At 38.8% G+C, this 14,683-nt stretch overlaps 1 protein-coding gene across 19 annotated transcripts in view; it reads right to left on the bottom strand.

Moving 5' to 3' along the window:
- syne1 (spectrin repeat containing nuclear envelope protein 1) overlaps positions 1-14,683 on the bottom strand; it is a 371,674-nt gene that overhangs the window by 109,200 nt on the left and 247,791 nt on the right. For 15 of the 19 annotated variants that reach the window (XM_062977242.1, XM_062977181.1, XM_062977206.1 and 12 more), the window contains 5 exons: positions 12,356-12,553; positions 10,499-10,639; positions 2,809-2,976; positions 1,241-1,402; positions 629-823 (listed from right to left, as the gene is read on the bottom strand). In XM_062977242.1, the coding sequence (XP_062833312.1) occupies positions 629-823; positions 1,241-1,402; positions 2,809-2,976; positions 10,499-10,639; positions 12,356-12,553 (864 nt within the window). The remainder of the gene's footprint in view (positions 1-628; positions 824-1,240; positions 1,403-2,808; positions 2,977-10,498; positions 10,640-12,355; positions 12,554-14,683) is intronic. The other 4 variants (XM_062977201.1, XM_062977229.1, XM_062977221.1 and 1 more) reach the window with 4 other exon arrangements.

Raw genomic sequence — 14,683 nt, 5'->3', positions numbered from 1 at the left:
CCAGGTGTAAACATGAAATTTATTGATGTTTCATATACACCTTACAAACCCATCCTGGGAGTAATTTTATACACACAATTTGGGTACATTGAATCATCAGAAAGCAAGGGTATCACTATCTTAGTTGCCCACACAGACAATTTTGAATTTTGGAGTATTTTGGATTTTGTAGTTCTGGACAAAAGATACTCAACTGGTAATTGCTGGAGTGATAGTAAAACATAATGACATGAATAGCAGCAATTGAGAACATATCAAATAAATGCAAAATTGTAACCACAAACCTTGGGAAAATAAAAAGGAAACTTACCTATTATGTTCATAATGTGCACACATAACATAATATGGACTGATTTACACAGGCTCATTAAAACGCGTTGTTCAGGACCTACTCACACGTGAGAACTAATTCTACTGAAAAACATTGAAGTGAAGAATCACACACATTTGATCTTGCCTTGCATTTCATCTAGTAATGAAAAGCTCATAATGTACTGTGACAACAGGAAAATGAAACATAAAAATAGCCCACAATCTTAAAAGAAATTAAAGCAACTCCTTAATTGAAAAGTATTTAAAGGAAAAAACCACCCCAGATTTACACTTTCTTCCATCTCCCTTATTATACCTCTAGCAGTTGTCGTTTTCCTGAAGCCTTCATTTTAATGGTGGCCATCCTTTCCGCCAACACAGTGAGGGTGGATTGTAAAGCCAGCTGATCAGCTGCATCTGTATCCAGTGGTTCAGACACTAGCTCTTCTGCTAATGATGTTTGTAACTCACTGATTTCATCCTGAAGCATCAAAATTTCATCCATCAAAGCCTAGCAAAAACAGACATTGAGTGAGGAAAACTGATTGAAAACCATATATGGTGTCTAAAAGGGATATTTTATTAAACACAATAATATTTTATTACAAGTAGGATTTGGACTATTCACCTGTTATTTAATTGTACTGAAATTATAGCTTTTTAAAACTGGGAATATTTAACAGTGAGATTTATTGGTACAGTAAAACCCTAATTGTCCGAGCCTCGCTCGTCCGAACCTCCGTGCAATCCGAGTGGGTGAACGGGGAGGGCCGCAAAGGCCCTCCCTGTTCACCTGCTCGCTGGCTGGCTAGGTGTGCGTGTTGCTAGGTAGCTAGCAAGCTACCTAGCAACACGCACGGGGCGCTCGCTCCTTGGGAGGTGCCCCCTGCATGTTGTTAGGTAGATATGTTTTTCTATTTACTTTTACCTGATGTTCAGCCATCTGGCTCTCTGGACTTTTGTCAGCTCCAAGAGTTTCATTTAATTTCACTTCAATGGCTTCCATTTTAGTGGATATTGACTGGAGGGAATCTTGGTACTTCTGTTGACGTTCAAGAGCTTCATAGAGGGAGCGCTGCTTTTCACTAATCTAAATGAAAAATTATGACTGAGCATAGACAATCTAATATTAAACAAACAAATACAATTTTATTGAGATACTATATCATGACAATATGCAAAATGTGGATGGCATATATTGAAAAAATGAAAAGGATGCCTTCATTTAAGAATATTACATATTCTCCAGCATCACTTTATTTTCCATTTGAGCCTGGAAGTTTGTGGAATGGGAGGAACACAGCCAGTGTTTGTTCAAATATTATTCTATGTGTACTTATATTGCCAACAATTTGAAAATTGTCCCGTTATCACCTACAGACTCGGAATGTTTTTATACTGTTCCAATGAGAATACATTTTGGCTGAGATTTTATCACTAAGTGCCAGAAAGCATGACATTTTTTGCATGTGCAGTTAGAAATTTGGAATTTAGGGCTTAGCTACTAAAAAACTGAAATTGGCCAAAAGTTTAACATTTAATATCTTAAGTATTTTAGTTTCTTGTGTGTGTTAAACTTATGAAGCTTCCATTATGAAGTTACCAGAAAGTGGAGCCACAGACTACTAACCCCATTTCCTAGATATTCAAGAGCTGGCATGGGCATTTGCACCAAACAAACCTCTTGGAAAGCTTATAAGACACCTGATACTTTTGTCTGGCCTAAGCTACAATATCCCTTTGCATACTGATCCAGACTAACACAGCTATGTCTTTGAATTCTGAGGCATCCTGTTGGAGGTGATATTATATAGCTATGATGGTGAGTAGTAATCAGTAGTCTATGAAGTTGCTACAATATCCCTTTGCACAGCAGATGTCTCAATAGAAACTGTTTGGAAATATAAGCTAGAGACTATATTATTTAATTTATGTCTGCTCATGGGTTTCTTACAAGGATTAGTTTGGAAACTACAAGAACAGAATACTGGATGTGGTAGGCATTCTTTGTTGTGCTCCATCACAGTTCTTCTTATGTCCCTTCTTATGATTCCAAATTATAATGGGTTTCAGGTTCAAATCTAGCACTTTGAGTTGCATCTGGAAAAGGACTGCAAACCAGAGTACCTGGCGTGGTAAAGCTGTGATATGTTAAAAATCCCCAGTGTTAATTAGGAATCTAATAGTAACATTCAACATTTGCCAGTGTGTGCAAATAGTGCCAAGGAGTGCCATCTTAATAAGCTAGTTTGCCATCAGTATGTATGATAGTAGCTTCACTGAATCTGATCTGACTGCTTAAAGATATTATACAGTTTCTGGGATTAGGTTGAATTTTGTTATGTTAATCAACTTCCTGTACAGAATCTTGCCTACACCAGTTTTCAGATTTTTAAGGCAATACACATCTTTACAAAATATGTTCCCTGACACAATCATCAAAACCACAACTCCTTAACACCACATTTATACTCTTTAACATCCTTAATGTCTTACCACATTTTTCAGTGTTTCCCAAGAACGCTGCAAATCATCTAGCTTAGTACTGGTGCCTGACTCTAATCCTGGTTCACAGGACTCCTGAGTGGATGAGGTGCTGGGCTGAATCTTGGAAGCTTCTGTCTGCAACTGTTCAGCAGATAAGGCTTGGTAATAAGCAATGTCCTATGAGCATGAAGCATAACATGGCACTTTGAAAAGAGGAGCTGTACAAGATTCCTGAAATGTCATTATATTCTAACAGTGTTGCTCCACCAGAGTTTACAGGCATTGAACACCACTAAGGTTTTATTCCACATGAAGTTTAAATATGCATGTAATTGTTTCAGTACTGAGGAAAGACTTATCCTGTACCCTTTGTATACTTTTAAAAAAAAATAGCCAAAAGATCAATAAAAAGCAGGATTGACTTATCAATGATTAAAAGTGAGTATTGCACCTTAACTCTTATCAAAAAAAATGAACCAACTAATTTTGTGAGTATAGTGGCAAAAAGCGAATGCTTAGTCTATTTTGGGACTACCTAAAAGAAACACCAATCACCTCTATTTTCTCTGCCACAGTATTGCTTCTGGTTTTTTTTAAATGCTTCTGGTGGGAAAATGGTAGCAGTGGCTAGAGGTGGCTAGGCCCTTGAGATGGCATTGGTACTTTCCCGTCTTTGCTGACTGACCCTTGACTTACCCACATGTCATATCAAGATCCATAAATTTGGTCTCAAATATCACTATTTATATATACATGAGGCTGACTTATACACAAATATATACTATAATAGCATTGTGCAAATATAGCTTTGATAAAAGTAAATTGCCAAGTTTTAATCAAAGTGAGAAGACTGCATTTAAGAGTTTTTATTTTAAAATATTGGAAAAATTCTGCTGAAGCTTGGAGCTATTAGCTTGTATGATACAGGGGCCTTGGGTATCAGTATTGAATGAAGTGTGCAAGGCCTTCAGTACTGAGGGTTGGATTACTCTCCAGCCTCAGAGACTAAAGACAAGGGCTACATTGATGGCTATACAACTAGTGCCTTCTTGAAGTGTAAATTATAAGTAAAGGAATATTATTGTTGCATTTCTCACAAGCAGACTAAGCATCTGAAAGGACCCACAGCTGAGCCACTGGTGGGAACTCAGGTTTCTAATCTTCAGTCTTTTCTGCATTGATAAATGGTTTGGGAGACCATATCTGTGCTTTCGTGCTGAACCTTCTGTTTGCATTCACCCTGCCTACCTTCTCTACTGAACTGTCTTCTGTTATACCCTGTACTGCCTCTGAACTAGGGATAAAAATAATAGTTGTAATTTTTTTTCCAGATGAAAAACTGGTTTTCCAATACACATGGAACTCAGAAGGGGAGAATAACAGAGGCATTGTTTTGCCCAGTATTTACACATCCCAAAGTGTTTCAGGGAATTTCTTTGCTCAAAATACATGTGAAAACTACATTTTTATGATGAAAATAGTGTGCATATGTGTGTGCAAACCCACTACATTTCAAAACAATGTGTTTTTGTGAAACCCTCCTAACAATTTTTGGCATTGCTAGATGTACTACAATCAGAACTGAAGGACAAAATGAAATAAAATAAACAGTGTTCAGTGTTACTGTGAACTACCACCTCAGTCACTGCTGCAGACATTGCTTTGTCCTGACTTGACAAACTTAAAGGTTCCTTTCTTTTCAACAGCTTCAACTCCCTCAAACTTCTGGGCTTGAGTTACACATATTACTTGCTTAATTTCTCTTCTTTCAAAAGAGACAGTACTAAATTATTGCAATGAGAAATCCAGATCTTTTTACTGCTGTTCAAAATGTGTTATATTTTATGTTTTTAAACACAATCCCATCTTCACTGATTTGGGTGGTCATGGGCACTGTTGTGTTTCTCTATCATATAGAGTCGTAAGAGACCTCGTGGACCATCCAGCCCAACCCCCTGCCAAGAAGCAGGAAAATCACATTTAAAGCACCCCCAACAGATGTCTTAAAATACTGGTTCCCAGCTTTCAAGAAGGGTATCAGTGCCCCACACTAATATATTTTTGAAATTATACATAACATACTCTGACTAAAAATATTAGAAAATGAGAACATTCAGACTGACTACTAGTGACAAGCCACACCACACTTTTGTACAATTGTTTACAAACATTTTTTTAAAAAATGCATGGTCTCCTTCTCCCTCTTCCTCAAAGTGAATTCTTGTGAATTTAAATCATTCTTAGAAATATCTCTAGAGCATTATTGTTATATTTCTAAGTTGAAATGATGCTATTGTTTTTCTGTATGAGATGACCCTCCTATGGGCATCCATTCTCAACAAGAGATGCTTCCAACATCTTAAACTGAATTCATATTCTTACTGATGATCTCACTACCTTTTTCTCTCTCCCCCACAGGCTGTCTTTCTAAACACAAACACACACCCCACACATGCATAGGTCTTGCAAAACAAGAATCCTCTGTCACTTTAATCTCATGAATACAGATATAGCTACTAGGCTCTTCTCCTGTCCATTTTTCTGCTGTTGCCTTTCTCCTCTGGAAACATGTGTAAGTGTGCACATGCATGCATACACACACAAAAACAGCATTTAAGCAAATCCAAGTTAATGTACACAAGACAGAGTGAAGGAAATGAAAGGGAGAAGACTAGCAGAATAATTTATTTATTTATTTTATTTCCAGAATTTATACCCCGCCCTTCTCACCCGGGGGGACTCAGGGCGGCTTACACAGTTGGCAACATTTACTGCCAAGAACATAATAATAATATAATAAGGGGAAGAAGTGTTCAAGGCTGGAGTTCTGATTCTGACCTACAATTCCTATGTTATACAGATGGGATTTGTGAGTGATTAATGATGGTAATGAGATAATTTCATCTCACCACAATGATAATATTGACTCAAATTTACCAAAATTAGAATAATGTAGCAGAAATATTGATTTTAAATTAATGGGGTCATTTGGGAGGTAGGTAACAGTTAGTAAACAAGGAGTGAGTGAAGGGACTAGACAGACTGAACCATTCACACTGAACAGCATCACCCGCACTCATCCACAAATGCATTGAAAAATGGGGTTTTAAAAGGTGGTTTTGCTGGTAAGAATAAAATAGTAGGCACAGCGGGAAAATGAAGTAGTTGTGAAAGTCAGCACCTCCTGACATATAGTATTTGGGCAGTCTGGATAATAATAATATAATAATAATAATAAAACTTTATTTATATCCCGCCACCATCTCCCCAACGGGGACTCGGGGCGGCTAACATGGGGCCATGCCCAGAGTAATACAATATAACAAAATATAAAACAACATAACATAGCACCATTAAAAATACAATAAATGCATCAACATCAAGAAATAAAAAAACAGTAAAACAAGGGCAGGCCACGTGAACACAGAGATAAAACCTGGGGTGAGAGGGACATAGGGGTACTCCACTGTGGGCAGGGACATATGGAAGTGGGGTAATCTAGAGGATAGATTTTCGGGGTGGGAGTAACACAGAAATACCAGAAGTTACTCACCAAAGGCACAGCGGAAGAGCCATGTTTTCAAGTCTTTCCTAAAAGCTAACAGCGTGGGAGCTTGCCTAATTTCAGTAGGCAGTGAGTTCCACAATCGGGGGGCCACAGCAGAAAAGGCCCTCTCCCTTGTACTCACAAGGCGGGCCTGGGATAAAGACAGTGGTGCTAAAAGGGCCTCCCCGGATGATCGTAAAGATCGGGCAGGTTTATGAAAGGAAATACGGTCACTGAGGTAGGTGGGTCCCAAACCGTTTAGGGCTTTATAGATGATAGTCTGCACCTTGAATTGGGACCGGAAAATAAACGGCAGCCAGTGGAGCTCCTTAAACAGGGGAGTGGATCTCTCCCTGTAACACGCCCCCGTTATTAATCTGGCTGCCGAGCGTTGGACCAATTGTAATTTCCGGGCCGTCTTCAAGGGAAGCCCCACGTAGAGCGCATTACAGTAGTCCAGTCTAGAGGTAACTAAGGCATGGACCACCGTGGTCAAATCAGACTTCACGAGGTATGGTCGCAGTTGGCGCACAAGTTTGAGTTGTGCGAAAGCCCTCCCAGCCACCGCCGACACCTGTGCTTCAAGCGTCAACGCTGAATCCAGGAGGACCCCCAAACTGCGGACCTGTGGTTTCAGGGGGAGTGCAACCCCGTCCAGCACAGGTTGCCACCCAATACCCCGATCCGACGCACGATTGACCAGGAGGGCCTCTGTCTTTAATCCCAATTACCACTTGAGGATATGAAAGGCTAATGTTACCCTCTTACATTATCATCTGAATTATATTCACAACAGACAGAATAATTTTTAGAGCAATACTAATACTTATTTTGAAGAATGGATGGTTGAGCTATCCTTATAGAAATGTTCTTTTCATAATGTCTAGAAAGAAAGGCAGTGTAGTTTTGTTGTCTGAATGACGGACTAGAGTTCTGAGAGACCAGGATATGAATCTGTGCTCAGCAACTGGACATCCACTGGATGTCTTTGGACAAGTCACCTCCTCTCAGTTTCAGAAAAAGGAAATGGCAAACCATCCTTAAAAAAAATCTTGCCAGAACCCCTTCTCTTTTATGGTAACCAGAAGTCAGAAATGCCTTGAAATGCTATCATAAGAGCAACTCCCACCCTCTTGTCCTTTAGGAAAAACGTGAACACTTTCCTGTGTGGTTGAAGGCTTTCATGGCCAGAATCACTGGGTTGTTGTGAGTCTTTTGGGCTGTATGGCCATGTTCTAGAAGCTTTCTCTCCTGATGTTTTGCCTGCCACAGATGTGGGCAAAACGTCAGGAGAGAAAGCTTCTGGAACATGGCCATACAGCCCGAAAGACTCACAGCAACCCTTTCCTGTGGAATAGCTTGTAACTAATGGTGACAGAAGCCTAGTACCTTCACTTTATAATCACATTTTACCTCCCAGGGTATTTTAGACTGTTTCAGTTTGATAATTTTACATCTGACACAGACCAATTTGGGATTATTTTAATGGGTTATTTTATATTGTTATGTTTTAACCATGGTTGTAAACCATCTCAAGTCCTTGGAAAAAGAGATATAGAAATGTAGAAATAAATAAATTAATAAATAAAAGTAATAACAAGTATCTATGATGTATCTTCTTCAATACACAGAAAAAGTTATGAGTGCTAAAGAAGGTATATCATAAAGGTGCAGATATAAAACATAATTCCAAATGAACAAAAGCAGTCAAATCTGCCTGGGAATTCATTACTTATACAGTATTTTAAAAAATGATCTTAAAGGATACTTACTTGAGTAAATGCATTTCAAAACAGTCTTCATTCTCTCCACATTCATAATTATCCATTAGAATATGAACTGTTATTTTAATAAATTATTTTAATGGTATTTTCATATGAGCAATATCAGCTACAACTGAGTTGCAGATCCGACTTCCTCTTAATTTTTGAAACAGTTTGTTTCAACATCCACAATTAAGCAGAACTACTGCTATTTCATTTTTACCTAATAACCAGCAATAATTTCTGTACTATGGATGTTCAACAATACCGCTGCCCACAAAACGTGTGGACAAGATGAAGCAGAAAAGTTTCAAAAACCAGTTACATTGAAATCCTTTCTAGTACATTTATAGAAGCCAGGATGGCAGTTTATCCAACTGCCTGTGCAAAACATGTAGTGTGAGAAGTTGGACCACTGTCTGCTGACATGGTGAGTTATTTGTGACCATTCCGTCTTTAAAGCAGTAGTTCTCAACGTGAGATCCCCAGATGTTATTGACCTTCAGCTCCCATAAATCCTAACAGCCGGTAAACTGGCTGGGATTTCTGGGAGTTGCAGGCCAAAAACATCTGGGGACCCCAGGTTGAGAACCACTGCTTTAAAGGAACTGCCCCAAGCCAGCAATGGCAATCCAGTGTTATCATGCCAGCATGTTTCTCTCCCATTATTCAAAGAGCTATTTAGACCATTTATTAAAATGTTTAAGACAGGTCTGACCAAGCTGTGGCCCTCCAGGTGTTTGGGACTTCAACTTCCAAAAGCCCTGGCCAGCCTATTCAATATTTAGAAATTCTGGAAGCTGAAGTTCAAAACACCGGGAGGGCCACAGCTTGTGCAGCCCTGGTCTAAGGTGTTACTCTGGATCTCCTCAGCCAATCTGCTTCCATGTAATGTAACCTTTTTGCTAATTTTCTTCCAAAATTAAGCAAGAAATTCTAGTATTTTTCTTCCAGATGAAGGTTTTCAAAAATATCCACTTTTCAAAGTCAACTATATTTCAGAATGTATTCTGTGCAACATTCACGAAAGCGATATTCACAAATTTCTGCACAAATTCATGCATAGAAAATGTTATTTTGTGCACAGAAGAACAATGTGCAAAATGTGCACAGAAAAATTCCTGAATGATGAACATTCTTGTCAGCCCAGGATTGTTGTCATTAGCTTGTTTTTCAACCATTTAAAATGAATATTCTTTCAATTCCTACATGGCCCTGAGTTTCATTGACTTTCATAGTACTATGCATGTTGTCTGCTAGTGAACCTCTATTAATTGGGAAGGGGGGGGGCAGGGTATTGCTTTCTAAGGTCCTTCAACCATCTTCTCAGGCAGGTCTTTGACATGTATCTGAATGTTAAGAAAAGCAGAGTTAAAATTTCCTCATTTTGATATGAGTTAATTAAAAATGGGAGTGGTGAGGAATGGAAGGTTAATTGGGGGGGGGGGGGGGGCTTGCATTGTTTTGCAATGACCTCTCCCAAAATGGAGACTGTATACATTTACTTTCATTATTTGAAGTCTGTCCCCTTTAATCTGGTTACATGTCAGTTGCAACAGTCTTTACTGGGATGTGTCCTTAACAAAATGAGTAACCCACTAGAGGAAATCAGAACTGGAAAACTGCTGTTGTATTGTAGTCTTAACTTAGCTTTAGAAAGTTCATTGATTTATTACCTTTCTTCCTCCATTTAATTTGTTTTGAAAAGCCCTTGGTTATATACCTGATTTTTTCTAATTATTTTGTCAGAATAGTTACATAGTTAGCCTTTGTTTGCAACTACTCATGCTTGCCCTTTAGAAGCGGTCATTATTAACTAATTACTAACATTTCCCTGCCCCCAGTTTCATTATTTATTAACTGTATCCAGGCTTTGGATATCAAACACCTCCAATACAGACAGCCTATATAGACAGGAGAGGCAGTTGTGGCATTGCTAAATTGTGAAATCAAGGTTCATGCTGAAGCAAAACAGCATAATGATACATTTAATTTACATGAAAAAATGACTAGTAATGTTTAAACTAGTAAACAATGGGAGATATGGGTGTCATTCTGAAAAAATCTAGTGCACAGAATGAAAACAGAGGGATAAAGAGAAAATGAAATGTTAGCAGAAAGCAGTATTTTCTCAGGATCTTTTGTAATGCTGTAAAAGCAATTCAATATTTTGATTCTGAATGTAAAATTGAGTGGCTTGCATAATACAGTAGGTGTATCAATAATTCAGTTGCAGACCAATGTGTTCTATACTACAAACAAAATCACTTTAACAAAACTCTGAGAAAACACGCCCACTTTTTTCTGACAGGCCAAATCAAAGAGTGTACACTGATAGCCACACATATCTGCAGACATCACAGCTGAGTGTATGACAAGATGGAGATACCTGGTTAACAGAAGCATCTGTATTAGCCACAGGTGAAGGAGAGCGACAGGCAGGTGGAGAAGAAATTTCGCTGTTGCTTCCCTCTTCCCCAGATTCCTCAGTAACAGGTGACAGAAGGGTGTGACAGCGACCAGCAGTCATCTGCCATGGGGAATGCAATCCCAAAGGACAGAAGATCATTCAGCCATCATTAATGCACTTCTAAAAGGCCTCACACCTGCATGCTCCTGTTAGAATTCCTTCTCTTGCAGAATACTTGGAGCTAGGAATGCTGTCTGAATTTGCATCTGAACACCTTACATGTTAGTATTAGATCACAAATGCAAATGAAAGAGGGGCTATCCTATTGTTATTGAAGGATAATTACTGGTAAAATGTATATTTGAAAATCAGACTCATCCATAGCCACCAAACATGAGATCAGATATACAGTAGAGTCTCACTAATCCAAGCCTCACTTATCCAAGCCTCTGGATAATCCAAGCCATTTTAGTAGTTAATGTTTTCAATATATTGTGATATTTTGGTGCTAAATTCGTAAATACAGTAATTACAACATAACATTACTATGTATTGAACTACTTTTTCTGTCGAATTTGTTGTATAACATAAGGTTTTGGTGCATAATTTGTAAAATCATAACCTAATTTGATGTTTAATAGGCTTTTCCTTAATCCCTCCTTATTATCCAAGATATTCGCTTATCCAAGCTTCTGCCGGCCCGTTTAGCTTGGATAAGTGAGACTCTACTGTATAAACCGTCTTTTGAGAGTGCACTAATAAAATACTGGAATAAATTTTAGAAATTTCCTGGATAATATTTCTAAAATGTATAAAAGAGCAAAAGATCCATATGTAAAACTACTGGGAACCCCCCCCCCCCCAAAAAAAAAAACCACTTGGAGCTACATCAGGCATTGCATGAACAGACTCCTGCTTCTTCTATTTTTCACAAAGTCCTGGATAAACTGAAAATCTGTTTTATAGGGTATCATAATTTTCCAAAGTAGAAGACTGGAGGTGGGCTTGTACAAATATCCAGTGTGCTAGGAAATATTGTTTTTCAGTGGGTACACACAACTGAATTTCAGCCATAACATTTATAGCAACTGTCTGTACTTCTAAGTGTTCTCTACTTCAATTATATATTTTTTTGATATTTAATACAGATGTTTCAATTGTTCATACATAGCATTTTTCTTACTTATACTTTTTACTGTTTAATAATTACTCCTTCATTCTTTATTCAGATTGAGTATCCCTTATCCAGAAATCCAAAATCCTCCAAAACTGTTCACATGGCTAGCTAAGATAGTAATACCCTTGCTTTTTGGTGGTTAAATATCTGCAAACTTTGTTTCATATGTAAAATTATTAAAATTATTGTGTGCAAAATTATTTCCAGGCTATGTTTAGAAGGTATATATGAAAAATACATGAGTTATGTGTTTAGATTTGAGTCTGATCTTCAAGATACCTTCATATGTATATGTAGGTATTCAAAAATCCTTCCCACTCCCCCAAAAAATCTTGTCCCAAGCATTTCAGATAAGGAATACGCAACTTGTATAATCTACAATATGACTAAAATTAAGCTAATAGTGAAACTCAAATTGTGATTCTATTTGATGAAATAGTAAAATGTCCTGTGTCTAACAAGCAGAAGACATGCACACACAAGCACAAAGATAACAGAATGATTTCTATACTCCTCAAAAATAATGCAATGAACATCTCAGTAAAGCAGAGAGTCAATGTAGGCTGTAACAATACCCTGCATGATACTAAAGGTAGTGGTATTGTGGGTGACGGATACACCAGATTAAGAGCCAAATTACATATTCCTGCATTACTTACCATAACAACAGAGGGGTGAGCTATGTGTGTTGAAAGCAGTTCATCTGAATCCAGCTCCTCCATTCCTTCTGAAAGTCCTTCCACTTCTGTCACTGTCAGCAGCATAGTAGCATGCTTGGCCTTCATTGTTAGCATCTTGCACTTGGAATTCAAAGATGCTATTTGCTCCTGGTAACCTTTGATCTTCTGCGCCAGCTCCTGAGGAAGTACCCCCCACCCAAAGAGAGTCAGATGCAGCATGGAGAAGCCATTGGACCTAATAGCAATTCTGCTTCCGTTAGAGAGAAAGACCGGCTTTCTTCTCTAAGGCCAGCCAATAAAATCAGAGCTCTGTGTTTCAGAAGCCCTGCCTCAGCAGCAGCAGTAGCTGAATGGCAGGATGTTGATACTGGAAAAAGAACAAGTCAGGCTGCATCTCACTACACAGACAGACACTGAGCAAAGAAAGCTATGCAGCGAAACCGGAAAAGCATTAGTACAGCTCCTCTAGTTGTGACTAACAGAAGGAGTGTCTGGAAAACTCACATCAACATTTTGAAAGATAAGTAAATTCTGCACCGAAGCCTCCTGAAAACCATTGAGAACATAGTCTCTTTTCCTTCTCAGTCGCCACCCCCGCCTTGAGATACTAAAACAAGCTGAAAGTCTCCAGACAGTGCATGCCAGGGAAATGAGGTCATGTGATGGCTTGAAGTGTAAAAAAAAGCCCTGGAGCACTTCACTTCTCATTAGACTGAATACAATGAACAGAGCAGGATGTAATACAAACCCATCATGAATTAATAAACTCATTGTCTTATTATTTATTTTAACTTAATTATTTGAATACTGTAGTGATGGCAAGGAAGTAAATTCCGGTTGGTATTAAAATATCCCTTTATAATCAGCTGTCTTTTCTTCTAATTGTCCTTTTTAAATGAATGGGATTTTTAACTGGTCATTTTTAATACCATTACTACAATAATAAAAATACATAATATCACAACATGAATGGCATCCACATTATACCATTCAGGGAAGGAAAAGCGTACAGAAACACATTTTGAAATAAATACCCAGTCCTAAGCCTCTCTGCAACAGTGAATATGTATTTGGGGTTAGATCTACTGACTCCTGTATCAGCTGACCATGACAAATTATGAATACCAAGTTTGTAAGATACCATTAAAGAAAATAAGCCAACATAAATATTTCAAGACAGATATAGGATAAAAAATATGGTAATTGGGACTTGAGTGTTAAAAGACAGCAACATGATTGTAAACATGCTGCAGTGTTGCATGGACACATACACAGCATTTAATAATATGGGCCATGATCACCCACATTTTTTTCATATCTGCATGGGGTCCTAGAACCAAACCCCCATGGATACCGTGAGTCCACTGTAAAGAGTATACAGTTGTGGAGTCTTATCCATCATTCTTTCTTTTAGCCTGGACTCTGGCTATGTACAAAACTAAAAAGTGTATACTTTGTTCCTGATTTTTTCTGATTTTTATTTTCCCCTATTAAATATATATCATAGTAATATTACATTTGTAAGATTTAGCCACTGATCTTTTGAAATACATATTTCATGATTATGAAAAGGCCAAGAGTGAATTTTGAGTACTACTAAAGAAAGGAGGGATATCAGCTTTTCCCCGCTTTCAAATCCAAACAGCAAAAAAGTATCTGATGTATTTGGTAAAAAGCATGTTTTCATATTCTGATAGCAAATATCAAGAAATTAAGAACTGAAAGCTGCATTAATACTTAGTATGAATAAAAATATATGGGCATGTGAATTTTGCCATATGACGGCTGGTTTCATGAAACTAGTTACTCAAGATTTGGATGGAAAGTTTCACCTGTGAAACAAAAAGCACCCATCCCTATAGCTTAAGGCAGGGGTCCCCAAACTACGGCCCGCGGGCCACATCCGGCCCGTCGGAGCCATTTAGCCGGCCCGCGCGTGCACGCTTCTCTCCTCCCTTGCCCTGCACGCACCTTTTCCACCGCCACCGCCGAGGAAGGTGCCCATGGGGTGAGAAAAAGGCGTGCACCTTTCTTCCCTCGCCCCATGGGCAGCTTTCCCACTACCGCCACCAAGGAAGGTGGTGGGAAAGGTGCGCGCCGGGCGAGGGAGGAGAGAAAGGTGCAGGCCTTTTCCTCGCCCCACACGCAGCTTTTCCACTGCTGCCACCGAGGAAGGTGCGCATGGTGCGAGGAAAAGGCCTGCGCATTTCCTCCCTCGCCTGGCACACACCTTTCCCGCTGCCTTCCTCGGTAGTGGCGGCGGGAAAGCTGCCTGCGGGGCGAGGGAGGAAAGGCACAGGCCTTTTC

Source organism: Anolis carolinensis, chromosome 1, assembly GCF_035594765.1.
Source record: "Anolis carolinensis isolate JA03-04 chromosome 1, rAnoCar3.1.pri, whole genome shotgun sequence".
Classification (NCBI taxonomy): Eukaryota; Metazoa; Chordata; class Lepidosauria; order Squamata; family Dactyloidae; genus Anolis; species Anolis carolinensis.
The sequence above is the reverse complement of the archived record's forward strand: the minus strand, read 5'-3'. Positions and strand labels throughout refer to the sequence as shown.